Source organism: Hippocampus guttulatus, chromosome 3 (genome assembly GCF_054856545.1).
Source record: "Hippocampus guttulatus isolate MCC_2025c chromosome 3, RoL_Hgut_1.0, whole genome shotgun sequence".
Classification (NCBI taxonomy): domain Eukaryota; kingdom Metazoa; phylum Chordata; class Actinopteri; order Syngnathiformes; family Syngnathidae; genus Hippocampus; species Hippocampus guttulatus.
The window spans coordinates 4,689,742-4,717,500 of record NC_141263.1 but is presented as its reverse complement, the minus strand read 5'-3'; the positions used below and the strand labels follow the sequence as shown (position 1 = coordinate 4,717,500).

Genomic DNA, 27,759 nt, shown 5'->3' with positions numbered 1-27,759 from the left:
TTTTTACTGCAAGCAGAACTGCACACACGACAGCTTTCTGTTTGCTGCCGCGGAGGAAACATCACATTTTATGTTGGGTTTTGGAGCGTTTAAACAACTCTGCGGGCTAATTCAGAGTAAAGAAACAGCGCAGAACTATCACAATGAGTTATGCACAGAACCGCTGATGTTAAACAGCGGGAAAAGCACAGCACTGATCTGTCCGCTCGCTTTCACAAACAGGCTTTGTTTATTCATGTTGTTGTTGTTGTTTTTGTTGTTCTTTCAGGGCTGTTACTCTGCACTGACGGACTACTTTGAGACGTACATTTACACAGCAGGAGCGCTCGCCATTGTGGTGCTGACAATTGAGGTATGTGTCCTTCCCAGAACAACATGGGCTCACTTCTTGCTTTCACAATTCAGACAAATAATAGACAGAAAATTACATTTACAGAAAATGACAGATGAGTACACAATGACATTTTGAAGTTACATCAATTTAGAAGCCTCCGCTACTCAGTTCTTTGTTGTGGGAAATCAGGTTCAATGGAAGTGCAGGGGTTTGTGGCAACATGTCTGTCCTGTTCACAAGACTGAGCGCCGTTTTCCCCATTGTTCCTGCAGCTCTTTGCCATGGTCTTTGCATTGTGTTTGTTTCGAGGCATCCAGTAGTGCACCGTGCGCACACGCCAAACACGACGAGGGCACGGGCTGAAGGAAGACGCAATTGTAAAATATGACGTGTGTTCATACAGTGATTGTCTGTGTGTCTCAGTGATTTTGCGACGTCATTTTATGGTTGGCCTTGTGTAGAGCGGGGGTCACCAACGTGGTGCCTGCAGGCTTCAGGTGGCCCCCCAAGGCCCACCTGTGAGTAGCCTGCGGGCTTGTTCCACAAATACTGTAAGCGCATAGGTGTCAAACTCCGGTCCTGAAGGGCCGCCGTCCTGCATGTTTTCCATCTTTCGCTGTTGCAACACACCTGATTCAAATGAGCAGGATCAAAATCAAGCTTCTGTACATCTTGCCCATGAGCTGATCATTTGAATCGGGTGTGTTGCAACAGGGAACGATGGAAAACATGCACGACGGCAGTTTGACACCTATGCTGTAGCACATCAGTGATGGGACGTTGTGATTTTCTTGGAATGTTGTCAAAGTGAAAATGTAAACAAACTCTTGAAGGAATGACAGAAATCAAAGTGTTAATCTGTTTTGTATTATTGGGAGAAATCATTCATGTGTTTTCACATGGATGAATCCCATTCCTTATTCATAACATTAACACAATATGAGCAAATTTGTTATTTCAGAAGTGTGTACCAAACTGGCAGGCCTTTGCATTCACCGGTACCCAAGAAGTAGCTCTCACTTTCAAAGAGGTTGGTGACTAAAAGTGTCGAGACTCGACGGTGCGCATAAGAAGCAGTATGTGACTTTTTACTGTAAAGTATTCGTTCACTTTTCTCCTTCTGAGTTCCTCAAACTCAACTCTGAGTTGCAAAGTGAATTGCGGATGTGATTCAAACTGCTGAAATGACAACTGTCCAGTGTCCAGAGACAAACCCACTCCGACCGTCTTATCGACCTCAGTTCAGCCTTGCTGGTGTTTTCCGCGCAACGCACTTCTGGCATTTGCAGTAAGCCTCACACTTGTGAAAATGGAAATGGCCGCCCTTGTATGCCTTGTGATGAATGTGATGGCTGTCAGTCAGCTGAAGAATGCTTCAGGGTAAACATGAGAGGGTTATGACAGGCAATGTATTGTACTATAAGATGTGATTTGCTATTTCTGTCGTTCTATTTTTGCACATTGAAAACTGTTTCTGATCGAAATTTCATTTCTGCCAACGTTTCACATCTTCTCAAGTCAAAAACATGTTTTGTCAACAATGTTTGTGCTGTAATAATTTACTCAATGAGTCCTGGAAAAGTAATGTTCGTAAATAATTTGTTCTTGGACGTTTGTAAGGACATGGACTTTGTCTGAACATTCAGGTATTAAATGTTTTGAGCCATAATTCTGATGAAAGTCAAAATGTTCCTGATAAAATGGATGGTGATTGCGTGTAAATAGACCATGTCTCTGAAGGCGCTGTTAAAAAAATAAAAAAAAACATCTCTCCACATTGTATGCGTGTTTCTACTGTAAATGAATGCAGCATTCAACTGATTTTGTGTTTGAGAGATTTCTTCAGTTGTTTATTTGTTACCCGACCAAGGCGGAATTACAACAACAAGCAGCCAGCCACATTCTAAGATCCTGAGTTTGATGTGTCATGTTTCTGGGAGTGTTTCGATGCTTGGTTACCAAAGATACATACAATCCATTTGCTCCCGAGGAGCTTGTAAACTGATCCAACACGGTCAAAACAAAAGTGATAGATGGATATATCCTATTGACTTTGCTCTCCAGCTGTCTGATTCTGTTCGCTTATATCGTTGAAAACGATTGCCAAATGTGGAAAAGATCTTTTCAGCTGACTTGGAAGGGTGCACTTTTCTATGTTTTCACACGTTTCCTCTTGATTGGTGGAGGTAGGTTCTGGGACACAAACTGCAGGAGCCGAAAAGTTCTTTGTGTTGTTTTTGTGCTCTCGATATTCTTTTGTTGGTTGCTGAGCTGACTCCGTTTGGCGATGGAATTTGGTGAAAACTGATCACAACGCAACAAATAGAGAATAAAATTAAGATTTTCGACTGGAGGAATGAATTCATGTACGGTATTGAGATTTGCGAGGTGCGATCCAACCTATTTTCTTCAAATTGCATTTTCTTTTCTCATCCATTTAAAAAAACACCCAAGATCACCATAAGAATCTGCTGATACTGTACTGTGACTTTAAATATCCACGTTGTTTTCTGTCTGCAGGTAGTTTTGTCAAAGTCCTCTGTCAACCAGGTCAGCCCATTACGCTGCCGTGTGTGCATTACCATGGCAACACGCCCGCCTCTCAACTGTCCGTACAGTGGAGGAGTCCTCGCAATGAGCTGCTGTGTCACTACATCAAGCATAAGACCTTCCAGAACTGCACGCTTGGCTACACCATCAACGACACCAGCAACGGCATCACGCTCACCATCCAGCGGGTCAAAATGAAGGATTTGGGGAGTCACGTGTGTTCTGTCAGTAAACCTCACGAGTTCTCAGACCACACCATTGAACTGGCCATGGTGACAAGTGAGTCCATCTGCTTTGTGTTTGACATCAAGGTCGTATAGATGCTTGTGAGTAACGGGGCGTTGTCTCTCATTAGGGTCCATCACCTCCGCACCTCAGAGTGGGTTGAGCCGCTCAAGTAAGAGTACACCAAGCAGATGTCAGATGACTGTTTAGACCAGGGGTGTCCAAAACCTTTCTTCCAAGGGCTGGATACAAAAGCACTGGACACCAAGGCCACTTTGACATTCTTTACCTTTAGAATACTTTGTATTAATAGGGGTAGACGTTTTACCGAATGAGTAAATGTGTAATTGGTTGGAAACAAGGAAGTGAGAGATGAGAATTAACTTCTGCTCTTCTCCTTGCCTTGCTGCCCCGTCCGTGTTGGACGTAATACAATGCAGGAAAATGACAGGGGCCATGTCAAATATTGTTGTTGTTTTTTTTTGTAAATGTACAGTAGTTAAAAAGAGAGTTAATTGCAGCATAGGCTGTAGTTTGAGCACCCCTGATTTAAACTGTGTTAACTACAATGGAATGCTATTGTATCTTAAAATTCAGCTTTTCCTGCACCGCAATTGCATTTGGACTTAAAATATACTGTACATATTTTTATTATTTATTTCATTTCAGGTCCACGCTGGAGGCTCATTCTTCTTCTCATTGTTTATTTGTTTGTCGTCTAAGTTCAGTGTTTTTCAAACACTGTGCCGCGCCACACTGGTGTGCTGTGGGAAATGATCCAATTTGTATGCCTGTGCGGTCGATCACCTGGCAGAGTAATCATGTAGTACTCTTCCACACCGGTAGGTAGCAGCAGCAGCTAGCTAATTGCCTTGTGCTTCGAGACAAGCCGAGTTTCTGGCGTGAAGTCGCACACAAAAAGCGATCTTTCATTTGGATTTACTTTTACCGGAGATGAAACGGCACCGACTCCGTTGTCCTTGGTATGTGGTGAAAAGCTCTCCAACAGCGCTGTGGTCCCAAGTAAGTTTTAAAATCCATCTCCAAACAAAACACCCTTCACTTCGACACAAAAATATGGAGTATTTTTTTCCGCCTGCGTGAACACACGGAGGAACGAGCAACGTTCATGAGCCCTGCAAGCAAGTTACCATGTCGCTGAACTTGTGGCTAAATCCCCAAAAGTCCCAGTGGCAATGTAAATGAGACGTTCGGAAATAGCCTGACTGCTGTAAAAACGAATAACAGAAGACTGAGAGCTGCGGAGGAAGAGCTTTGTGTGTCTTTCATCGATTGCTGCCAAGATATCAGATCTGTGTTCATCCAAAGCATTTATCACACCGAGTGAGAATAAATATGAAAGATTATAAAATTTTGATTGATGTTTATTTGATTCCTATTCAAGGTGTTATCGTGTTATTCTTCAATGTTAAAAAAACGCTTATAATAACAATATTGCACTTTAATTGTTAAAATGAGGGGGGGGGGGGGGGTCCTTCACATTTTCAGCTCGAGGCGGCCCGGTAGTCCAGTGGTTAGCACGTCGACTTCACAGTGCAGAGGTACCGGGTTCAATTCCAGCTCCGGCCTCCCTGTGTGGAGTTTGCATGTTCTCCCTGGGCCTGCGTGGGTTTTCTCCGGGTACTCCGGTTTCCTCCCACATTCCAAAAACATGTGTGGCAGGCTGATTGAACACTCTAAAATTGTCCCTCGGTGTGAATGTGAGTGTGGATGGTTGTTTGTCTCTGTGTGCCCTGCGATTGGCTGGCAACCGATTCAGGGTGTCCCCCACCTACTGCCCGAAGACAGCTGGGAGATGCTCCAGCACCCCCCGCGACCCTAATGAGGATCAAGCGGTTCGGAAAATGGATGGATGGATTTTCAGCTCGTGGTGTGCCGAGGGATGTTTTCAATGAAACAAATGTGCTTTTGCTCGAAAAAGACTGAAAAACACGTGTCTCGTTGACAAGCAGCAGAGGCCTGCATGTACATTATCTTCCAAATAAACAATACGTTTTACAAAATGGTTTCCACTGTTGTATCTTTCTTCCAGGCTGAGAATATCAAAGTTAGGAAGGTATTATGTCAATGGAAATCCATCCATCCATATAGACGGTGTTGGGGGAAGAGCGGCCTCCTCTTCCCCGCGTGTTCATTGAATTTCGGACGAGGAGAATGTTGGTTCTTCAAATAAAAGCTGGAATCGATGAACAGTTTCTTCAAAGCTTTTAATAGAATATTCCAGGCACCCGCGAATTATAGACAATGGCTGCGGGTCACGAGTGCGAAGCAGGAAATCACATCATTTTTATACCATCAGAAGGGCGGTACCAGGGCGCAAAGTGTGACATCATAACTTTCGTTTCTCCTAAACCGATTCTCAGCTTGGCGCATTCCAAAGTTTGTGCGTCTTCAGCAGGGAGTATTCCAATTCTAGGTGATGATTGTTACATGGACACAAAGCTAAGCTGTGGGCATGGGAAAGTTACACAGTATGACTAAATATGAGCATTTTACAGACTTCATTAGATAGCTCGATAGATACAATGATCGCTGCACGGTGGTTGACTGGTTAGCACATAGGTGTCAAACTCAGGTCCTGGAGGGCCGCTGTCCTGCATGTTTTCCAAGTCTCCCTGTTGCAACAAACCTGATTCAAATGATCAGATCATCACCAAGCTCTGCGGAAGCCTGACATTGAACCTGTTCATTGGAAGAGGGACCATCATGGGAGGACAAGCCCCTACACGGGATGTACCACCGGACCATAACTGAAGTGGCCGATCTCAAGAAGTCCTATCAGTGGCTAGAGAGGGCTGGCCTGAAGGACAGCACAGAGGCACTCATCCTGGCTGCTCAGGAGCAGGCCCTGAGCACCAGAGCCATTGAGGCCCAGATATACCACACCAGACAAGACCCAAGGTGAATGTTGCGCAAAGAGGCACCTGAGACGATCCAACACATAACTGCAGGGTGTAAGATGCTGGCAGGGAAAGCCTACATGGAACGGCATAACCAGGTGGCTGGCATAGTCTACCGAAACATCTGTGCGCAGTATGGACTGGAAACCCCAAGGTCAAAATGGGAAACACCTCCGAAGGTGGTGGAGAATGACAGAGCAAAGATCCTGTGGGACTTCCAGATCCAGACTGACAAGATGGTAATGGCGAACCAACCAGATATCGTGATCATAGATAAAGGGCAGAGGAAAGCCGTTGTAGTGGATGTAGCGGTCCCAAGTGATGGAAACATCAGAAAGAAGGAACACGAGAAACTCGAGAAATACCAAGGGCTCAGAGAGGAGCTGGAGAGAGCCTGGAAGGTAAAGGTGACAGTCGTGCCTGTGGTGGTCGGAGCACTCGGGGGCAGTGACCCCCAAACTAGATGAGTGGTTGCAACAGATCCCGGGAACAACATCGGACATCTCAGTCCAGAAATGTGCAGTGCTGGGAACAGCAAGGATACTGCGCAGAACCCTCAAGCTTCCTGGCCTCTGGTAGAGGACCCGAGCTGAATGAGGGACGGACACCACCCGAGGGGGGGTGAGACGAGGATTTTTTTTTTTTATATAAGAGAGAGGTTGGGATGGATGGAACATTTATTTATTATTTAGGTTTTGAGTTGTAAAATTACGGAAAGTCTGTACTGTACAAAGAGAATTTAATCACGAAAGTACTGACAATCCACAATTTGAGGAAAAAGTAATTCAATCCAGCGTCTTTTATCCTATCTCCTTGTCCATCTGCAAAATCCACTCAAGTCAACATGCTGCAGGCACATGTTAAACTGTGTTGAGTCAGCAGCAAAATATGGGGCTTCCTGAGGACAACCTGGATGTATGCCAGAGCTGCAAATGTATCCTCATGTTAAGTCGGGACAACCACATGCAGTAAGTGGCCCATTTGAATTGTGGGTGAGGCACTTGGCAGCACATTTCAAAACAAATCGCACCAAGTCTGTCCTTGTGTGACATTTGCAAATGAAGGGTTTAGCCTGTCAGTGTGATGTGTTCTCATTCTAAAATCAAACCTAGGTTGCAAATAGGAGAGAAGATCTTTACTCGTTAAAGTTATTTAACTTGTGTTTTTACACAAAACACCGCTTTCTTGTAATTGCTCCTGGTTTTCTTTCCACATACTGTACAACTGATAATTTTCCCACGACTACATTTTGTCTTTTTTTTTTCTTGGAGATGGAGCTTTAACAAATATGACATTACTGTCATGATTCGGTTTAGGGACCAACAGGTGGCACTGTAGGGCTCCCCCGGCAGCTGCACACCTGTTGGTCATAGGTAATCAGGGCCTTAAAAGGACTCCCAGCCCGAACACTCAGTGTCGGGTCATTGTTTGCTCTTGCTACTGTCATGTTTGTTCTAGTAGTGTTTTGGTTATTGATAGTTTTTGTTTAAGTCTTGGTTTTTGTTTGTTACTTTGGACTTTGTTTTGGATTTAGTTTTCTTTGTTTTAAATACAATTTGTCAAGTACACCCTGCTCCTCCCTCCTGCCTGCTTTTTGGGGTCCACCACCACCACGCAACGTGACAATTACATTGTAAAATGAGCAAGGGTCAAGTCAGAACTCTTTTGTGAAAAAAAAAATGAAGGAACGAATGACAAGTGGAAAAAATACAAAATGTAAAAGATCAAAGCTAACACATGTAGTAGCCTATGTATGACAGAGGAACAATAAAAGGAAAAACACTGTTTTCTGTAAATCCAGCTAGGTATTTGTTTACATTTACGATCATAAAAATAAGCCTATAGAAATGTTTTAACCCAGAGCATGCAGCTAATCTGGCTATCAGTAACCTCCTTTGATCTGGGTTAGTCTGGTGATTTTGGAAATGCTATCGAAAAAAAACCTTACACTAATTTTGATGCACACTCCAGTAATCACACTGTAATAATCCTGAAATGTTTATTTAAAGTCATGACATTGCTACAATGACACGTTTTATTGGGGGTTAGCATGTGCAGCACATTCATTTGCTTGCTCTTCTACCTCTGTTGATGTTCTGGGGCGGCTATGCTACATTCCGCACCGGGTGTCTTGAAACAGCGCTCGCTGGCAGGGTATATTTGAAATATTAAGACCATTGAGGCATTAGATAGACTCCTCTCCTGATGTACACAAAACCAACAGTTTCTCTCTCACTATTGATAACTCCACTGTGTCCCCCTCCCTTCAGGTCAAGAGCCTGGGTGTCATCCTCGATAGCTCACTATCGTTCCACTCTCATATTAATAACATAACCTGGTCCGCATATTTCCACCTACGCAATATCAACCGTCTCCGTCCCTCTCTCACCCCTCACTCCACTGCTATCCTTGTCCACAGTATCGTCACCTCCCGTATTGACTATTGCAATTCACTTCTCTTCGGTGTCCACAACAAATTCCTCCATAAGCTTCAACTGGTCCAGAATTCTTCAGCCCGTATCATCACCGGAACCCCCTCCTTCCATCACATCACCCCCATCCTCCAACAGATCCACTGGCTCCCTGTCAAACTGAGGATCAACTTCAAAATACTCCTCTTCACATTCAAAGCCATCCATAACCTTGCCCCCCCCCCCCCATCTGTTGGACCTTCTTCAAATTTACGTTCCCTCTCGTTCCCTCAGGCCCTCAGCCTCCCTCCACCTCTGTGTACTCTCTGCCCATCTCAGCATGATGGGGTGCAGAGCTTTCAGCCGCTCTGCCCCCAAACTCTGGAACTCACTCCCACCTGACATCCGTAATATTTACTCTCTTTCCATATTCAAAACTCATCTGAAAACCCACCTATTTAAAATTGCATATTCAGTTTAAACTCATCGCTTTTTATTATTTATAATTTTATCTGTGGTTTTATTGCTCTTTTTTGATTGTAAAGTGTCCTTGGGTATTTTGAAGGGCGCTTATCAATAAAATGTATTATTATTATTATTATTAGATAGCACAACGTACTTTATGTCTCCTGTGCAGAACATATGTTTTGAAGAAGCACTTTCTTGCAAAATGGAGTGTTCACAACAATTAGTAAAAGCAGTGATCATGTGTTCAACAGCAAGGTGGAGCCTAATTTGGGCTTTGCCTTCTGACCGCCAGTCTTAGATCACATGACTTGCTCCCTGTCCAACTGTTTCACAGTCTCAAGAACTTTTATGACTGTAAAAATCCCAGTGAGTCTTTCACTGCAAGCTTTCTCTCTTACCATGTGACTCTGATACAGTTCAACACACTTATGTAATCGCTCCCTTGCCCCCCCCCCCCCCCCGCCTCTCTCTCTCTTTCTCTCTCTCTTAGTGAAATAAAAAGTGTCCACACACATGGCATCATTTCCTAGTCTGGTTGTGTAATTCATATCTTGTAAATCTTTTCATTTGAGGTGTTTATTCTACTTTTAGGGGAAGCTCATGTCCTCTGAGGATTCTGTTGCTTATCTGTTTGGTTGCAATAGACAGCAGTGTCTGAAGTACTTAAAGTGCTAGATTCTCATTACCCTCAGAGTAATTGACGCAAATGTAACTTTGGAGAAAGCGTCTAGAGAATTAATTCCACATATGTTTTGCTTTTTCTTTGACATTTGTGTTTTGTGATGACCACAAAAATGTCCTCGTGAAGGCAAAAACGACATTTTTTACACACCAAAAATCATCTTCTTCATGGCACTTATTTTCAGTACTGTATAATAATTTTTAAAAAACACTACTAGTGGAAGTGTGTAAATCGCCAAATAAATAATGATTTTCATTGTGGCCTCACCGCTTGAAAAATATTGTGTAAATCAACCCCGGTCCGCTTGTTATGTAATCTAAATTTATTATTTAACCATTCAATGTGAAGAGTAATGAATGACAGATAACTGATATACGCAGAAGTACAGAACTGCAAAACCAAGTTTTGTTTCGAGCCTTAGGCCGGCTCATAAAGACGTCTGTGTGAAGCTTTTGTAGCGTCACTGACCAATAGGAGCCCTTTGTACAAGAATATTAATTAGCTGTCCATCCTGAAGAATGGTTGCAACAGAACTAACTTACTACTCGTCACGTTTGGGGGGGTGGGAAGTTGGGTTAAAAAAATCCCAGTGTTCGCGTCACGTATTCACTCCTATTGTAGTTCCTGCCGATATTTGTCTCCGTGTGTCTTTTTTGAAGCAGGTACGTAACGTGCTGGCCCCTCCCCTCCCGGACACGTTGCCCGGGGAGAGGCTCCACGGGCTAGACGGAAGCCTCCCACCCTGCCTGCCCGCCCGCCCGCCAGAGTCAGTCTGTTGCTCTCATGCTGCTCTTTCCACCAGACTGTCCGTCCGCACCACACCACCAGGCGGAGAGAAACACTCGCTTGACTCCCGGTAAGCTTCGCTTCGCTGCTCTGCCTCCACCCTTCACCGGCTCACCTGCTTCCACTTGTGGGTGGCGGGGTTGTTTAGAATAGCCGTTCATCGTCCCACGGGGGACCACCGCTAACTCCAACCGCCGCTGTGGTTCTGTCGCACAATGATGGTGCAGTTCAGCAACTAGCAAGGTGCAGTGGTTGATACCGCGTTGGGGGACAATTGTGTCCGCACACTTAACGGCAGTGGGCATGTGAAAGGAAACCTGCGCATGTGCTTGCTCGTTTTTTCTTACATAATGTTGGATGACCTGCCCATTTGGAAGAGAAGGGGGACTGTTATTCAATCCACAGTTATCACATTCCCTCTCATCGTGGGTAGATCGAGGATTGGAGCCAGGATAAACTGGGATCGAGGGTCAACGGTTCCTTGACATGACAATTTTTATGTCTTTTGACAGCTCTTGAAATTAATTGGCATTTGTTAGTGAATTTTAAAAAATGTACTCAGAATTTCTGACAGCCAGCAACACACGTTAGATGTCACTTTTAGTCTCGTATAATATAAATTCAAAGAGTTTTTACTTTTTCAAAACATAAATGCATAGAGGTCATTTTGGAATTTGACTTTTATTTGGGAGCAACACAAAGAATTATAGACAGACTTTGTTTTAGAGCTGAACAATTTTGAAAAAATTAGAAACATGTACATGTTTCTAATTGCACTTCTTATGATGTAAATTTATTGAGACATATGTGCATATATACAATGGACCCCATCATACTCGCAGATCGGTAGGTCTATCAGCATTTCTAAAGTAAAAAAAAACTAACAAAAAAATATATGTATGTATGTATGTATGTGTGTGTGTGTGTGTGTGTGTGTGTGTGTGTGTGTCTGTGTCTGTTTCCCGAATTGTCGCCTTTGCGATTTAAAAATTGCATTTACTATATTCCAATGTTGAATTGAATTTTGTTCATTGTTCAGCCCTAGTCTGTATGTAATCCAGGAGTTAGCAAGATATAATCAAAGATAATTGTGTCTTTAAAACCACCACCACATCACTTTGCATTTGGAAAATCTGGCTAGCTTAATGCTAACTAACTATGCAAAACACCATCTGCTAACACTGCTAACATGTAATATAAGAAAACCTTTATTCGTCTGGAGAAACTCCCAATTTACAGCAGCAAAGTATGCCCAGTATATGCCAATACCCACAGGCATTTATTCTTTATCCTGTACAAGAAAATACGACTGCATCTTCCTATGAGTCACAGTAGTGGTGGAAGTACTACTTCTCTCCATTGTGCATGTTTGTATTGTACAATGGCACAATGAATTGGATTTAAAAAAAAGTAATGATAGTTGTTATTTTTGATTGTCAGGTCAGTGGTGCTCTCTATTGGCTGAAAATCTGCTTCCATCATGTCATCACCCTCAGACTCTGATAACTTCACTGACTGGTTCATCCCTGATGAAAACAGCAGGGCCTGCCTCAAGAGATTCACTCCTCCGCATGCAGAGGCCCCAGTGGTGCAGATGATTGCATCATCGTCCTCAGCTACTACTTTGAAGGAATCTCCGACCACCCTATTTCACTCTGGTGCCTTCTGGAGGACGAAGAGGAGAAGTGTCTGCTCCAGCTGTGACGATGGAGATTACTGTGTGTCCCCCGCAAACTGTGCAATTCCCCAGCAGCCCCCCATGGTATTTTCAGTTAAAGGAGATAGCCCAGGTTGCAAGCAAGGGCCATCTTGTGTATCGCCGAAGCGCCTTTCAATCAGGAAGAGAACTTTAGATGAACATGGCGCTCATCCTCAACCGGACACTCGAAGTGAACTTTTCTCACTCAAGGTGAGAAAAGTGCATCCCTTTAATGTAACAACCATTTGCACAATACGCATAATATGGAGCCACTTTCTGAACATTTAAGGGGGAAATCTAGTCAAAAAACATTCGCGACTAAAGTAACTCAACTCCACTAACGGAACACTTTAAAACAATCACCGCACTCTACAAAGTGCTGTACATGGAGCAAAAATAATTCATTCAACAATAAATTAATAACTGACAGTATGAAACTAAAAATCAAGTCTCATGCTAAAGCCAAAGAATAAAAATGAGTTTTAAAGATGGGCAGGAAGGGGGCTTGCCTAACGTTCTTTCCAAAGAGAGGGACCAGCAAAGGAAATGAATTGAGCAGATTAATCCACCTGTTTTCATCCATTTTTGGCGGCTGACATTTTGACGTTCTCCCGCCTTCTGTTGTCGAATGAAATTGATTTCAAAGTGGCCTCGGGCTCGCAGGGTGAGTTCGGTTTCAGTTGACATCAAGGGGCAGTACAGACTAAAATGTCAGCCCCCTTAGATGGGTGAAAACAGGTTGATTGATCTACTTCAATCTTATTCCACCAATGCTATTCCAGAAAGTGCTGTAATTGCCGATGATGCTGCAAAATGGCACCAAATTAGTACTTCTATTGCTTTACCCTGAGGAGAAAAACAGTGACTGGTGAGTTTTCCAGTGAATATCAGGATATGTAAAATAAAGGAATAATGAGTAGTTAAAATACTCGTACGTGTTGTGCTATACTTGTGATGTCATTACTATGACTTCCTGAACTGGTTCCTTTCAGTAGTGAATGGAGGCCCTGCACTGAAAAAAACCTGCATTTGTTCACCTCAGTGGCTCCTAATGGCAGCGGTTATAAATGACTAATCATATGCATGTGAAAATCAATACATCCTCGGACAAAGCCAGAGATTTATCCAAACTTGGATTCAAATGTCTGCCTCATCCTGTGGTCAGGTGAGGGAAGCAATTGGCAGGGCTCATGTTCTCCAAGTGGCGAAGAAACAACCCTTGAAATGGTGCGGTGCAGATAGCGCAAAAGCTAACAGGGTCATTTCCTCCACATAGTGCACGGAGTTGCAGTGCTACATCCAGCCTCTGTCATCCATCCTACGAGGTTTGAGATCTGGCAGGTACTCTGCACGTAAGTGTTTCTTTTGGAATGGCAGATTTGTTATTGATTGAAAACGACATTAAAAATTGATGCTCTCCAAAATCACCCACATCTCAGTAAATGTTCATTCCATCCACCCATCCATTTTCTTAACACATATCCCAATTAGCGAAATCTCAGATGATTGGTATTATTATTATTTTTTTGCACACAACAGCACATACTGTATTTAAGGAGGGTTTTGATCACCATGGAACATTTGGGGGAGCCCTGCAAGCACAATATGAAAGTTTGAAATGATGGAATCGAAAGTGTTTGTGAAACATTAAATTAAATCAATTGGGTCGATGATTTGGAGAAAGCGAGCAATGGCATTTCAGCCTTTCTTTTTTCTTTATGATTTAACTCGCACAGAGTGCGTGGCCATTGGATCCGCAGGTACATTGTGGTACAAACTTGGAAGTGTCCACCTGGAAAATTGCTCTGGAGAACTGTGATCGCCGGTTGCCACGTTGGACATTGACAGCGTGGTGGTTCACACAATTCTCAATCCCTCATTTCAAATGCTCCGTGATAGGCAGGTGATCAGTCCAGACTCTAGACCATCTTCAACATCCATATAACCCTAAACAGGATAAATGATACCTCAAATTAACAAATTGTTGTTCTCGAGTAAAAACTACAGGTACAATCTGATTTGGTAGAGTGCATACCTCTACCGAAACAAAATAATTGTAATTTGATTCGTTACCAGAGTTTCTGGTCCAAAGTTAATTGAGTTGTCCTTTGTTCACTCAAAAGCTACCCATCAAATGCTCATTTTGCTGGTAAGAAACAAAACATACTACATCTACATTATGTTGGGCCCCATCGATTAATCGGACAGCAGATTTATTGGCCAATGTTAGCCCTTTGCATATTATCATAATCAGCCTGAGTTTTGCCGATTAAACACATATAAAGGTAGTTCCTTACGAAACAATAACTGCTGTTCAGTGTTGGAATCACTCGGAATTGTGTCGTTGTGCTGTTAGTCCACTAGATGGAGCTCTGACTCCATTCATTGGTTGAAGTATCGTCCTCGAGACACTAGGGGTGTTCACACGGCACACATTTGCTCCGGCGCTGCACCGATGTATTTTGTTGCGATATATTTTGCACCGCAGCAAATTGTGTGGAGCGTTCACACGTACAAAGCCGCTGAGCGTGTCTGCACTGGCACAGCGTCGGTGCAGCCCCACTTGCGTTCACACGGCAGTTTCTGCAGCGGAGCAAAACGACAGAAAACAGATGAGCTGTCGTGTTGGTTCTTTTTAAAACGTATACACAACTCAAGCGACGACTGGACAGGCACGAGGCCTTCTGCTCGAGAGTGACCGCCCCCGATAACGTAAATCAACGATGACTTCAATGACACTCAGAAAAGCAAACACGGAATGCGCCAAACAGAAAATCAAGAGAGGAAATCACAAAATAAATTATATGGGGGGCGGGGGGTTGTGAACACACAACAAAGGAACAAACTACACAAACAACTCCGAGACAGTCCAGTCTCCTACAAAAGGAAAGATGTTACAAGCCAAGTCTTGTGTCATTATTAAACAAACACATGACGGAAGTAAGACAGAGCACGAAAGCAACGCATTTTCGCCGTACGTACGCTTCACAAGCATTTGCTCTGGAGCAAATTTAACCCAGTTACGTTCACACGTGCAAATTTACACCGGTGCTGCTTTGCAAACGAGCATTTGCTCCGGAGCAAATTTTTAAACCACCTCCCTGAGGTGGATCAAATTAGTTTTCCGGGGCTACGCCGGAGCTAATTTGCACGTGTGAACGCTCTACTGGGGCAGCCCCGGCATAGCACCGGACCAAATCTTGCCGTGTGAACACCCCTACTGGCTGCGCCTTCCGAAGGCCGCATTTTCGGCCGCATGATGGTGCTTTCGGCGCAACTCGACCGCACGTGGTTTCCAAATTCTCGAAAGACAATTCGCAGGCTGGGTCTTTTGACGCCTTCAAAGGCTCCTGCTCGTGTAGCCTATGTGGAACGCATAAGCCCTGGCGAATTTGGACACGTTAATTTGTGAATTTTTAAACCACACGCGGTCGAGCCGCGCCGGAAGTGACGTCACGTGAACGAAAATACGGCCTTCAGACGACGCAGCTTGTGAATTTGTATTGTAATTGGCATCGTTCCCCCCCCCCCCCCCCCAAAAAAAAAATCCACATCAGTCGGGCCTTATATGGTAGTTCATGTATACTGTATTGCAAGTGGTTTGTCGTCAGAAGGAATTACAATCCTGTTTGGACTTTTTTTGGTTGTAGCGGCATGTAAAGTAGCAATTGACACGATGATGCCACAGCAAATAAACCTGATAATACATTTGCACGCAGAGCCACATGCTCACTGCACACTTGTCTTCTCTCCACAGGTCTCAGCAGTTTCCAAGAGAGCGTCGCAATGGACCGTATCCAGAGAATAATGGGGGTCCTTCAAAATCCGAACTTGGGGTAAATACATCTGACTAAGGATGGGAAATGTGTATTATTGTTAGGGTGTTCATAAATTCAGTTTCAGGCAGTGCGGAGTCGCAGGCTCCCGCCCGCTATTATTTACATGTCAAGTAAACATTCCATTCTTGACTGTTTGTGACTGTTGACATTTTATAGTCAGTCAGGATGTTGAGCCACAGAAGCATCACCAGTACTCACAACTGCTGAAAGTCAAACTACAGTAGACACAAAGCGATTTTGATGACAAATTCTCATTTAGTTTTTTGTCTTTTAAACAAGAATTCAGCAGTGTTTAATGTCAGTTAAACATCTCGTACATCGTTGCCCACATCAAAGAATACTTCTTGGACTTTCGATGCCCTCCAGTCACATCACATGAAAGGTCATCTTCACTTAAACAGGCTGGCTCATTTTACTGCTTCGTGGAATCATTGGCTGGCACTCTGCCGGAGTTTGTCTTTTCCCTTTCTAGTTCAATGACGCCTGTGACGTTGGTTTAACAATCACCAGAACACTCGGATTTTCAGCTAAAATTCTATTTCGGGTCTAATGTAAAAATTGTACAATAGTCTCAAACTGGACAATAGTCTGTTGTATTTTACTGTTTGTTCACATTTTCATGACATTTTGGTGGGACACCATTAAATACATATCGTAGCCTTTCCACCGATTTGATCAGATCGTCGATATTTTGCATTTAATGCACAATTTGTGATCAACTGGAATGTCTTCAATTCGCTGATTGATTGGTGTCACCTTTGAACGGCGCATCAATAAATAAAGTAAAACATTATTGCTGCAATGTTGCGCACATAGACGTTGACTTGTGGTGAGCTGCCACAAATGCATTTTGGCTCTTACTAAAAGATTTTGGCGCTACCTGTCAATTTGTAACTCTGTAGCAATACCATTTTCCTTTGTGATACGAAACTGCAAATACAGTGCCTCAAAGGACTAAAGTATCAACTGTATCAATGCATAAGTTCGGGAATCCATCGCAGTGGTATCAGCTCAAACCATATCGATCCGCCTCGCTCCTCCAGCAGGCGTAATGGTCGTCTCATCAATTCACAAACCAGTCGGTGCGCTTTTTGTTGTCTTAGTGTACATTTTGGCTTGGAAGCTCCACTCCATGTTGGATAAAGCCTACAAGTCAGGGTCTTCGGAGTTTTGGATTACCCTGCGAAAAGACATTTTCCGTAACCAAACCAACTATGAGCAGAGCAAGTGTTTTTTTTTTGGGGAGGGGGGGTTAAATATAGAGTAAATAAATTATTCAAACAGACACTTGTGATCGATTATCTTTTTTTTTTTAACTCGGTGATCGTTGATTGGCCCCCAAAATACTGTAAATTAGTCTAAAGCCCAATCTACAGGATACACTTTTTAATTGAATGGATTATAATAATAATAATAATGCATTTTATTTATAAGCGCCTTTCAAGACACCCAAGGACACTTTACAATAACAAAAAACACAAAACAATACGTTGTTGTCTTAGATTGTTACTGTTGTCCAAATATTTCTCTACATTTGTTACCAAAGTCTGATTGGAATAGGTACCAGCAACAGTGATTGTAAATCTTTGGCCGGGCACACAAGCTGATGATGATGATGATGATCTCAAGAATTTAGCTCAAGACATAAAAGTGATATGTGGGCCGTGATGAAAGATTTACTTTGTCAGACACAGTGTGTGTGGGTGGGACCACACGTGTTGCAGCCTCGGCGGCCCAAGTCTGTATCACGTGTCTCCCGCAGCATCACATTTCACAAATCCATGCTGTGCTCGGGGGGGGAAATGTTGGAGTTGTTCACGGAGTGTCATTGGCTTTAAGTCGACAGTTGATCTAATTTCAGATGGAACTCAGCGATTGGAAATCCTGAAGTCAAGGTTGTAATAGTAGCGGTCAGAAGGCCGTATCGTATGGGTGTGCTCACCATGCACTTCAGTGTGATGAGATTAGTGGGCTTTCACTGTTTTTTTTTTTTGGTTTGTTTTGTTTCTTTCAACTGTTTTTTCTGAGGGAAATCCCAATCACACATTTTTGGCACCTGAGTGTTTGGTTTTAAGTATCTGCCTTATATTTGACGATACTGAGTCCTGGTCCAATCCCTCAGCAACACGTTTTGGAAAAAAATAGCTTTTTTTTAAGCCCTAAATTTGATAATACATACATTGAACATATCAATGTGTTTTGCTTCATCTCAGAACTTGTTTTGTCATAAATATGAGTAGGTTTTTAGCATAAAACTAGCAAATACAGGCACTGTAGCCATGAAATTCGCGCTAATTGAATGCCAACTTTAAACACAAGTACATATCAATGTACAGGACGCTTTATAAAAAAATGAATTTTCATGAAATTGCCCGGGGACGCAAATGGCACCAATTTGGTGGATCGGCTGTGTAAGCATTACCAGAGAATAAGGTCTGTTTGATTTATCTAATGGTAAACAAAACATTTACATCATAAATAGACTTGGGCGGGCTAAAATGACAAGCCCACACAGCTGCGTAATTGTTAGCTACGCGCACGGCTTACTTTCATCTCGAAACTACAGTACACTGTAGACTGATGTACGACCTCGTAAAATGCAACTAGCGGGGAACAAGCTTGCTTGTCACCAAATAATTTACACTCGTTAAACTTCCGTTAGAAGCTGTGTCGGCTGGACTTGTCCCAATCGCTAAAATGTCTGTCTGACCCTCAGCTCTCTCAACTCGTTGACGATGCCGTTTAACGAGGAGGCGTATTTGTACAGTACTGTACAGTATTGGGTAAAGCAGACTTATTTAGGAGCAAACCTGTCTCTGTATGCAGTGGAGAAGACGTGTCTGTGTGCTTCTCACGCTCACTCCATCGCTACTAAAAACAAACAAAAAACCGTCACATTGTGTCATATAAAATTAAGATACTACTGTTCTATTTGGAAAGACATTTGGATTATTTTGTAGCTTTGTGGCCTTTCAATGTTCAGAAAATGCTAAAACCGATCTATTTACGCGACGGCGACTCAGCTGAAAATCACGTGATTGAATCGGGACTTTCGCTGGTTTTTAATTTTACACCTGTGGACAAAATGGTTCGGACTTCCCACGTTAAAAGGCTAAGACTTAAAACTGACAAGAATGTCCTCAAATTTTGTAGCACAGCACAATGATTAAAATAATAATAATAATCAAACTGCCCTAGCCAAAAATTCTGGTCGAGCTGCTTAATATTTCATTCCACAACCCATTGAGGAAATCCAGCTTCCTGCGAACAGTTACGATGACGATCTCCAGCACACTACCTGGTGTGATGTCCCTATAGAATTGTTGCGACAATCGCTACCAACACAGAGCGGTGAGGGAAGTGAGTGGTGTTCAGTTAGGTGCTAAATTTCGCACCCAGGTTCCGACCTCTGTTATGTCTTGCCAGGAAATTTGCTGGTAGACTTCAACCTCTCACTTCCCTTACATTTCCAGAACAACAACACGGGGAAAAAGTTGTCTTTGACAGGAAGTGGAAAGCAGCTAATACTACACACGCATTTAAATTTCTTACTTGTGCATGTTATAGAATATCAGTGACTTTAAGTCAGGTTCTGCTATAAGTGACTTATAGCAGAACCTGGCACTGTTCTAAGCAATTACGTAGCTAGGCTAAGACAATGACTGAGATTTATGAGTTATGCCTGAAGCCTTGAAAGTTTAGACCTTTAGCTTGAATTGAAAAGGGTTTCCAAAAAATAAATGGCATTTCAGAACTCGGGGGCTCAAAAGTATTTGGATAAAAAAAAAATATATGCACATATCCGTGTAACGTATAAGGTCAATTTACCATTTGTCAAAAAATTCAAAGCGTACATGTCCAGAAAGGCAAGACACATGGTGCACGCGCGAGCCACATTGTTTTCATTATTCAAGGACAAGTTTACAACTACTACAGGAATGTGTGAGGGAGAGGGAGATGGGTTGGCCGTGCAGTACAGTATTGGATGAAGTATAGTAGTTCATTTTAAATCCATCACAGTATGCAAGTGGGCGGAGCTGGCTTGCTACTGCTCTATATATAGCCTGTGAATGAGATGAGGGCCTGCTGCCACGTGCGGGACTGCAGTACGTGCTTGTGTGTGTGTGTGTGTGTGTGCGTGTGTGTGTGTGTAGCAGACCACCTCAGTCACATTTCTCATGTGAAACGGATCATGCACAGCTTGTCTTTCTGTATGGGTCACCATCAAGTGACCATGGGACGTAGCTGTGACAGTATTGCACATGTACATGGAGGAATGCAGATGTCGAGAACACATGCCATTGGCCCCCATGCAGCCTTTTTTATTGAGTCAGTCATTGTGCGTTACTTTCTTCACATCCACCAATCGGCTCCAGCCAGAGCGCCTAATGTGATGTCAGAGGCTTTTGGAGGCTTATGTAATCGCCATTGGCGAGACATCCTGAGCCATCCGAGCTTCTCCCACTCGGCGTTGTTGCTACAACCGGGGGGTGGGGATTCTAGGATCACAAATACAGAGGTGCTGACGGTTTTGTCACCAGAGCACATTCGATTGCTGGGCTTTTGTCCTTTGGGAGGGTCTCGGGCGTTTCACATTTGACCACTCCAAAATCATGTGCACACATGTGAACACATACGCACACGCGATAGGAGTTTGAATTAGACCGGTCATCCGGTCAATCAGCTCGTCAGTAGCACCAATTTTGCTGCTGTAGACTGCTAATTTCCCCAGTGTGGTACAAATAAAGGTTATCTTATTTTATCTTATATTTTCTAGGGGACACTTTCTCGGCATCATCGTGAAAATAGAGGAGATGCTTCGAAGTTGGTTCCCTCGCATAAGACCAAATCAGACCCATGACAGCCCACCTGCGAAAAAGCAAAAGGTACAAATATTTATTAAGTGGATGTCATAAATGAACTGAGTTGTAAGTCAGAGGCAAGTTGTTGATCTCAGCGGAGTGTTATTTTGAATCCAACTTCAGTTTGAGGCAGGACACAGGACAGTCCTGTCCTGCTGCATCATAATAACACTCAATAAACAGTACAAGCATCTGTCTGTCTTATTCCGATGAAATGACATTGGCGACCTTCATTTTCAACTGCTGTATGAATGACAGCCTTTTTGTTTGTTTGTCCAGCAGGCTCACGGCAGTGCTCCCTGGTCCCCCGCATCCGTTTGCTCTTCAGTCGAGGCCTTGGTCACCTCCGACTCATCCAACCACGTCAGACGGCTGCACACTTCACCCGCCTGCTCCCTAGAACAGTCCCAGTCGACACTTGGCCCTCAAAGCCCGAGCCAGGTCGTCACTCAGGACAACTTTGTCTCTTCCACTACTGACTGTCCGCCGTTGCCCCCACGCCACAACAGAGGTCGTCAGCGTCGTCTCCCTCGGGGGCCGCTGCCTTTCAAGATCAGCTCGCCGTGTCTGGAAAGACTACTGAAGGCCAAGAAGAGCATCCTCACTTCCAGAAGAGATGACGAGAAGGCCGGTTGCCATGGATACTTGCATGACTCGGACACGTGATGCGCTGCAATGTGACATCCTAAAACAGCTGTAGGAGTTCATTAAAGAAGCAACCAAGTCAATCCCCCCTCCCTATTATTATGGGAGGAGGGAACATAATCACACAGTACAGTACGTAACATGAAGCCAATGCAGAAGTGCCTTAAACCTGCATTCTCTCTTATGACCACAAGAGGGCTGGTTATAGAAATAAACCTCCGTTTCCATTGATGGCCTAATTGTAAGTTATCGGGCACTTGCGGAGGCTGCCGAGACCAGCCACTGATACAGGCAAAGAAATCTAACATTGAATAAGTACTCCTCAGCAGTAGTTGGCGCTATACTGCGACAGTTTTGGCACGTCAGCGACTCGGCACCTTTTGTTCACATTTAGTGTTGTCATTGTGTTGAATGACATTTTATATGTTACAATACCGTACCTCTGCGTGGTCTTCGTCAAGAGCTACTTAATAATTTTCAGTGTTTACACGTTGACGATGAAAGCAGGCCTTGAACGCGGATCAATCTGAAATGGTCATTCTGAAATATACGCAGTTATTAATAATATACTGTCAATGTCACAATGGAATGTTGAGTTGCTTCTATTGTTGAATTCTGCGCGGCTTGGGAAGGCGTTAGGATGTCAGTCAGCAGCCTCTCGTTGGCCATCCAGCCATCAACATAGTGACACGGCCTTCAGAAAAACAATTGTTCACTGCAAAAGCAACGTGTCTCCAAATGTTGTTTCTTGAATCAGAAAAACAACAAAATGTTTTTCTTGGTGTTACAGATAAAAAGAAAAAAAAAAGATGGAGTTTCAAGCTTTTCATTCGATATTGATGGAAGCATGTTTCCAAGTATAAAGCTCGAGGGGGACAAAGGTCAAAGTTCAACTTGGAATGACCTTAAAAGTTGCTTGGGAGACACCTCCAGGTGGACTTCTCACCGGTTGTTTGTCTTACATTTCATTATTTTTCTCCCAGTGTCAGCTGAGTGGATATTCGAGTGAAACACACTCAGTGACAGTGCGAAGGCAGCCGTGATGGCAGAAAACATCCGCGGCTCTCTATTCCTGAATTTAAAAGGGAATGAATGCGCATTGACCTTTGGTATTTCCTTGGTTAGTTTTGCTCGCAGTGTGCAATGGAGGCTGACCTTGTCGCGTCCTCGACCTACTGCTGACCACAAAGCACCGCATGGCTCAAGTGAATCCAAATAATGGAAGCGGAAAAAAAATGCTTTCTTGATCACATTGCAATATTTCCTGACCACCTTGTTGCTCACCTTCTTATGTGTGTGTGTTTTTTTAGATGGCGCAAGTCGATTTTATTCATCATTCAACTGATTTCTCTCTCGTTAATTTGTCGTAAATCTTCACTGCACAAATAAGCCAAATCCCTGATTTCAGAAGGCACATCAAAGTGGTTCTGTTCTGCAAATTGAAAGTGTGTGCAGTGTACATGTCGAATGCCTCCGTCAAGTTCCACAGCGCATGCATGTAAACGTTTCAGAATGAATGACCTCTCTCATATGAAGTCAGAAAAGAAAGTCACAAATGTATGTCAAAGGAAGGAGGTACACGACTCAATAAAAAGCTCCATAACGACTCATAATGCTCTACGAAATGGCAATCAGGAGTTTTTAGGACGCAATTCATCCATTTTCTGGAGTGCTTGACCTCTTCAAGTCAAGGTCATGCTGCAGCTGGAGCCTCTGCCCCATTTGGGTCTAAAGTACATTCATATTGAAAAATGCGGCCACAGGCTTTGGAAATGAGCTTGTAATGGATACTCAGAAATCGACAGTGTGTGATTTCAAAAGTGTCTCAATCTTGTACGAAAGATGAATTAATTGCATCTTGTGTTTCATCTTGGGCGGCCCGGTAGTCCAGTGGTTAGCACGTCGGCTTCACAGTGCAGTGGTACCGGGTTCAATTCCAGCTCCGGCCTCCCTGTGTGGAGTTTGCATGTTCTCCGCGGGCCTGCGTGGGTTTTTCTCCGGGTGCTCCGGTTTCCTCCCACATTCCAAAAACATGCATGTCAGGCTGATTGGACGCTCTAAATTGTCCCTAGGTGTGAGTGTGGGCGTGAATGGTTGTTCGTCTCTGTGTGCCCTGCGATTGGCTGGCAACTGATTCAGGGTGTCCCCGCCTACTGCCCGAAGACGGCTGGGATAGGCTCCAGCACCCCCCGCGACCCTAGTGAGGATCAAGCGGTTCGGAAAATGGATGGATGGATGGATGGATGTTTCATCTTGAGGTTTTTGCTTTCATATTGTCACCCCACCCTTGACAATTATTTTTAAATAGCCAATTTGTAACTATTGAGGGACTTCCATAGCAGGATTGACAGATGAGCGGAAATATTTTGCAATACTTTGACGACAAGCATTTAAAAAAATTCCAAATCAAATATTCAAGTCTTTCTTAAGTCGAAGTGCCTTCAGATTTGGCGAGTGGCTGTGGAGGTGGTTCCCCCACCTCCCCAAACAGTAAAAAAAAGCAAGAAAGGCCAAGTGTTTTGAGAGAAAAGCTTTTGCTGAAGACAAATGGCGGTTTTTAAAATTTCCATTTCTGATCTTTTCTTCTGCCCCCCCCAAATGTGGCCTTTGTGATATTTTGTACTTTGTCAATAAATATGTAAATAATCTCATGTCATGTCATCATGTTATGCATGTAAGATTAAGTTTAATAAAAGTCTTCAGTTTGTTTGGGAAGTTTTTTCTTTTGTGCGATTGGCTTTTGCTCACTGTCAGCTGGGATAGGCTCCAGTTTATACCTACGATCCGCGAGTGAGGATACTGTAATCGGTACAGAAAATAGATGAATGAATTTTTGGCATGCTGTATTTGCTATTTTGATCACCATCAACCACAAACAAAAGATAGTTTTCTCAGGTGAGCCAAAATAAAGGAAAATGATCTGAGGAGTCAATTTTTATGCATAAAGAGGGAAAAGTCGGATGCGTGGAAGAGTCCAATGCTTTGAGCAAGGAAGGAAAATTTAGAACCTTCTTACAATTTAAAGAATTTTCACTGACGAATGTCACACTACTTAATCCAGATGGCTGTTACCAGTATCTGAACACAACTCTATTGAGAACCTCTAGAGTCCCTTTAAAATAAGACCTGCGAGCGTGAATGTCAGTGCACCTACCGGAAACAGTCCTGGAAGGAAATTCTTGCATTTGTCGAATGAGACACTGGCGGAAACTACTCACAGACTTACAAGGTAAAGAAAGATTGGCGGTTTTGTGCATAATATTTTGGATGCCATCATGATAGAAGCCAATATGATTGTTATTCACAACAAAAACAAAAAAATAAATCACTGTAAATAGAAATGACTCTTGAGAAACATGAATAAAACACTGTCTAAAGTAGGAAGATTACAAAAATCCATTGTGCAGCATTTATTGTTGGTTTGGATGCTTTGAGGAAACAGGGTATAGGCAATAAAACAATAAATATGGATGTGACAGCAAGAAATGAAGCATTATACACAATATATCTGTCCTAACGTCCTCCTTGAATATCCTATGCACATTTCCAAACAAACAACTCCATGCAGCGCCCCAAAAATGGGAAGTGGAGTAAAAGAAAAAAAACCCCCAAAAACAAAACACACAGGCTAAATGCACTTGTGAAGATTTTTGTGTCGTTAAAAATAGTTCCTAAGCCACAAGGACAAAATGAAATTTGTGCTGTTTGAAAAGACATAAATGAATGTAAAATGCGGCCCATCTGCGCTGGAGTTCCTATACTGGTGCAGGTGATGATGATGATGATGATGCATCTCAGGTTTTGTGAGGCATTCGGCTAAATCTGTACATCATTTGTGGAACCCTGACGTGTTTCAAGGAAGCGTCAGTAGTCCGTATCGGAGCCTTCAGCGTTGTCCACATTGCGAGAGAGCATGTAGTTATCCATGTCGATGGAGCGGCAGTTGTTAATGGCGTAGCGCAGCCGCTCGGCCATGACGACCTGGCTGGAATACGGAGGCAGCCTCAGCTGGAAGAAACAAGTCTGGGAGGTGGGCAGGCTGTCGTACGGCTGCGCAGATGACAAGACAAGCAAGTCAATCACCCGACGAACACTTATGTAAACATAACACAATTCATCAAATCCAAATCGACATTGTAGCGTAGTAGAATGCAATTACCATATTGCAATCGCTGCAGTTTGGGGAAAAAAATGTAAGCTTCTTCATTTAAAATGGCGCCGCGAGAGTGGCTGCCTTTCCAGCAGCTCCTATATTTTGTTGTTCTACTTCTTCCTTTCATAACTTTGCTGCTGTGAATTGGGAATTTCTCCATTGCGAGACTAATAAAGGTTTTCTTATCTTATCTTATCTAGGTTGGTTGGTTGACTTTATTTATACACGATGGACTCTCACATATTCGCAGGTCAACACTCACGAATTCTCATCTTTGCCAATTTGTTTTCAATGTTAAAAATCCGATTTTTTTGTTCTTTTGGTGGGAGCCACACTCCATTCTTTTTTTGGGGGGGGGGGTACTTTTGATTGTATCTTCTTTGGCGTTGCTATTCAATGCACACCAATTATCCATTGACTTTCGCAGCCTGTTCCTGCTCCCCACTTAGAGGTCAATGTTTACATCTCATTGTTTCATGAAACAGGAATAGCTGAAGTGGTAAATTAACCCGTTAATGCCTGACCCATCAAGGAATAGCCATAAAAATCTGATTTTTGGGAACCGAGATGTTCATTAACCCTTAGAACAAAATCCACAAAAATATTTTTGCCATATTCTTTTGTTTTAGATATTTGTTGTATCACATTTATAAGCATTATGTAGATTACATCAAAAACTGAAAAGTTGGGGAAAATCATTTTAAACCGCAGTATCAAATTTGATACAGATGATTTAATGTGCTATAAAGAATGAATTACATAATGAAACTGCATGTATCAAATATGATACGAATGGCATTATAGGGTTAAAGCCACTAATCTGTTTGCCGTTTTATTTCAGAATTACATTTTTTTAATTTATTTATCTATTTAATTTTTTTTGTTTCCTATTATTGTAATCTGAGCTAAGATTTACTAACTGACTGATTTACGTTTGTGCCACACTTTTTTGGTAGAAAACGTAAAAGACTGCTAGTCAAAGTGTTTAATAAGTTAAATGGAAGTAGATCAATAAAGGGTCGTACAAATTGATGCTTCATTTGCCTTTATTTTAGCGTAAGCCTAACTTCTAAGACCAAAACGTATATGTATATACTTTTATATGTATGATAAATATGACATTCTTTCTTGCAATACAGATGAATTTAATGCTGGTGTTTGTTGTGAAATACATGGGATGAGGACCATGGTGGGGGGTGCAATATTGGGGGGGATAAAACACTTTCAACTATTTTTCCGAATGGTTGCGCCCGAACTGACGCGAATCAATAACCATGGACTCACCCTGTCCACTTTCATGATCTGAAACCTCTGCGAAATGTCGGCCGTGTTGGCGGGCAGCCTGGAGCGTCCCGACACGAAGCGCATGAAGAGCACTCGCTCCTCGTTGGAGAACTCCTCCAGGGTCTGCCAGAACCACTGCACCAGCGAGTGCTGCTCGTCCACCTCTCGGTAGCGCACCACCTTCTTCAGAACGTCGCAGCAGATCTCGGGCATCCCGCACACCATCTGCTCCAGCTGCTTGGCCGTCAACAGGGACAGCAGCGGCACCGGCACGATCCAGGACATGCCTTCACGCACGGCCGCCACCTAACAAGAGCGGCGGGGTGGCATCTCGTTAGGGCTCGGTAACATTCTTCTTACGCTCAGGCGCGGACGATCATCTTCATTCGGCTCAGTGACCACATGAACATCCTCACCTGGCGATTAATTTCATGCAGGCGGTACTCGATAGCTCTTTCCACATATTCCTTTCTGTTGAAGAATGTGAGAGGGATGCTGTTTCCTCCCGGGATGATGGGCACCATTTTGCCATCTGCACTCTGACCCACAAAGGAATCCAGAGGAATCATCTGAATGGTGGAAAAAAAAAAAAAAAGAAAAAAAAAAAAAGCATTTTGACTGGAGTGCTCTCTTTGACTTGAGGGTTTAATTCATTGCGTGATGAAGCTCGTAACTCAATTTACGCCAGTGAAAGGATTTCAAATTCAAATATTTTGTCCCCAAAACATATCTATATAAATATATACATCTCTCTCTGTGCGTACACAAACACAGACACGCACACAAATATCCCATAAAAGTTTTCACGCTCTCTTGAGGTGGTTTTCGAGGTGTATCGTTATGGGATTACATCGCCAAAGTGTGATGGAAAAATGTTTTTGGGTTGAATGAGTTTGGCAT

At 43.1% G+C, this 27,759-nt stretch overlaps 3 protein-coding genes across 8 annotated transcripts in view; 2 read left to right on the top strand and 1 right to left on the bottom strand.

Annotated features, from left to right (window-relative positions):
• The window catches only part of LOC147207205 (tetraspanin-18B-like), a 20,828-nt gene extending 16,341 nt beyond the window's left edge, over positions 1-4,487 (top strand). Inside the window, exons 7-10 of one of the 3 annotated variants that reach the window (XR_015100581.1) lie at positions 269-352; positions 2,855-3,163; positions 3,240-3,281; positions 3,779-4,487. Coding sequence is in view for 2 of the 3 variants with exons in the window: in XM_086108175.1 (XP_085964301.1) it covers positions 2,939-3,163; positions 3,240-3,281; positions 3,779-3,831 (320 nt within the window). In the remaining variant the exon portion in view is untranslated. Of the gene's footprint in view, positions 1-268; positions 353-606; positions 3,164-3,239; positions 3,282-3,778 lie in introns of those variants that run through there. The other 2 variants (XM_086108175.1, XM_086108174.1) reach the window with 2 other exon arrangements.
• A 5,857-nt stretch (positions 4,488-10,344) lies between these two features.
• On the top strand, positions 10,345-24,131 carry LOC147207204 (uncharacterized). Of its 3 annotated transcripts, none has more exons than XM_086108172.1 (6): positions 10,345-10,447; positions 11,818-12,286; positions 13,353-13,428; positions 15,834-15,912; positions 20,693-20,801; positions 21,057-24,131. In XM_086108172.1, the coding sequence occupies exons 2-6, from the start codon at positions 11,858-11,860 to the stop codon at positions 21,441-21,443; spliced, it is 1,080 nt and encodes a 359-aa protein (XP_085964298.1). In that variant the 5' UTR covers positions 10,345-10,447; positions 11,818-11,857; the 3' UTR covers positions 21,444-24,131. The 3 variants fall into 3 exon arrangements, with proteins under 3 accessions (XP_085964298.1, XP_085964296.1, XP_085964295.1); XM_086108170.1 differs by having other exon boundaries at positions 10,358-10,447; positions 11,874-12,286; positions 21,060-24,131; XM_086108169.1 differs by having other exon boundaries at positions 10,358-10,447; positions 11,874-12,286.
• Positions 24,132-24,817: 686 nt separating this feature from the next.
• Positions 24,818-27,759, bottom strand: part of herc1 (HECT and RLD domain containing E3 ubiquitin protein ligase family member 1) — an 84,546-nt gene continuing 81,604 nt past the window's right edge. For both annotated transcript variants that reach the window (XM_086106272.1, XM_086106273.1), the window contains exons 77-79: positions 27,276-27,428; positions 26,860-27,165; positions 24,818-25,472 (exon numbers count right to left, since the gene is read on the bottom strand). In XM_086106272.1, coding sequence (XP_085962398.1) covers positions 25,287-25,472; positions 26,860-27,165; positions 27,276-27,428 — 645 coding nt within the window. In that variant the 3' untranslated portion in view covers positions 24,818-25,286. The remainder of the gene's footprint in view (positions 25,473-26,859; positions 27,166-27,275; positions 27,429-27,759) is intronic.

Bases quoted from the DNA above. Each gene is read 5' to 3' on its own strand.
- LOC147207204 (XM_086108169.1), top strand. From the start codon at position 10,375: ATGCTGCTCTTTCCACCAGACTGTCCGTCCGCACCACACCACCAGGCG. The intron at 15,913-20,692 runs GTAAATACATCT...TATATTTTCTAG, and splicing joins CTTCAAAATCCGAACTTGGG to GGGACACTTTCTCGGCATCA. The intron at 20,802-21,056 runs GTACAAATATTT...TTGTTTGTCCAG, and splicing joins CACCTGCGAAAAAGCAAAAG to CAGGCTCACGGCAGTGCTCC.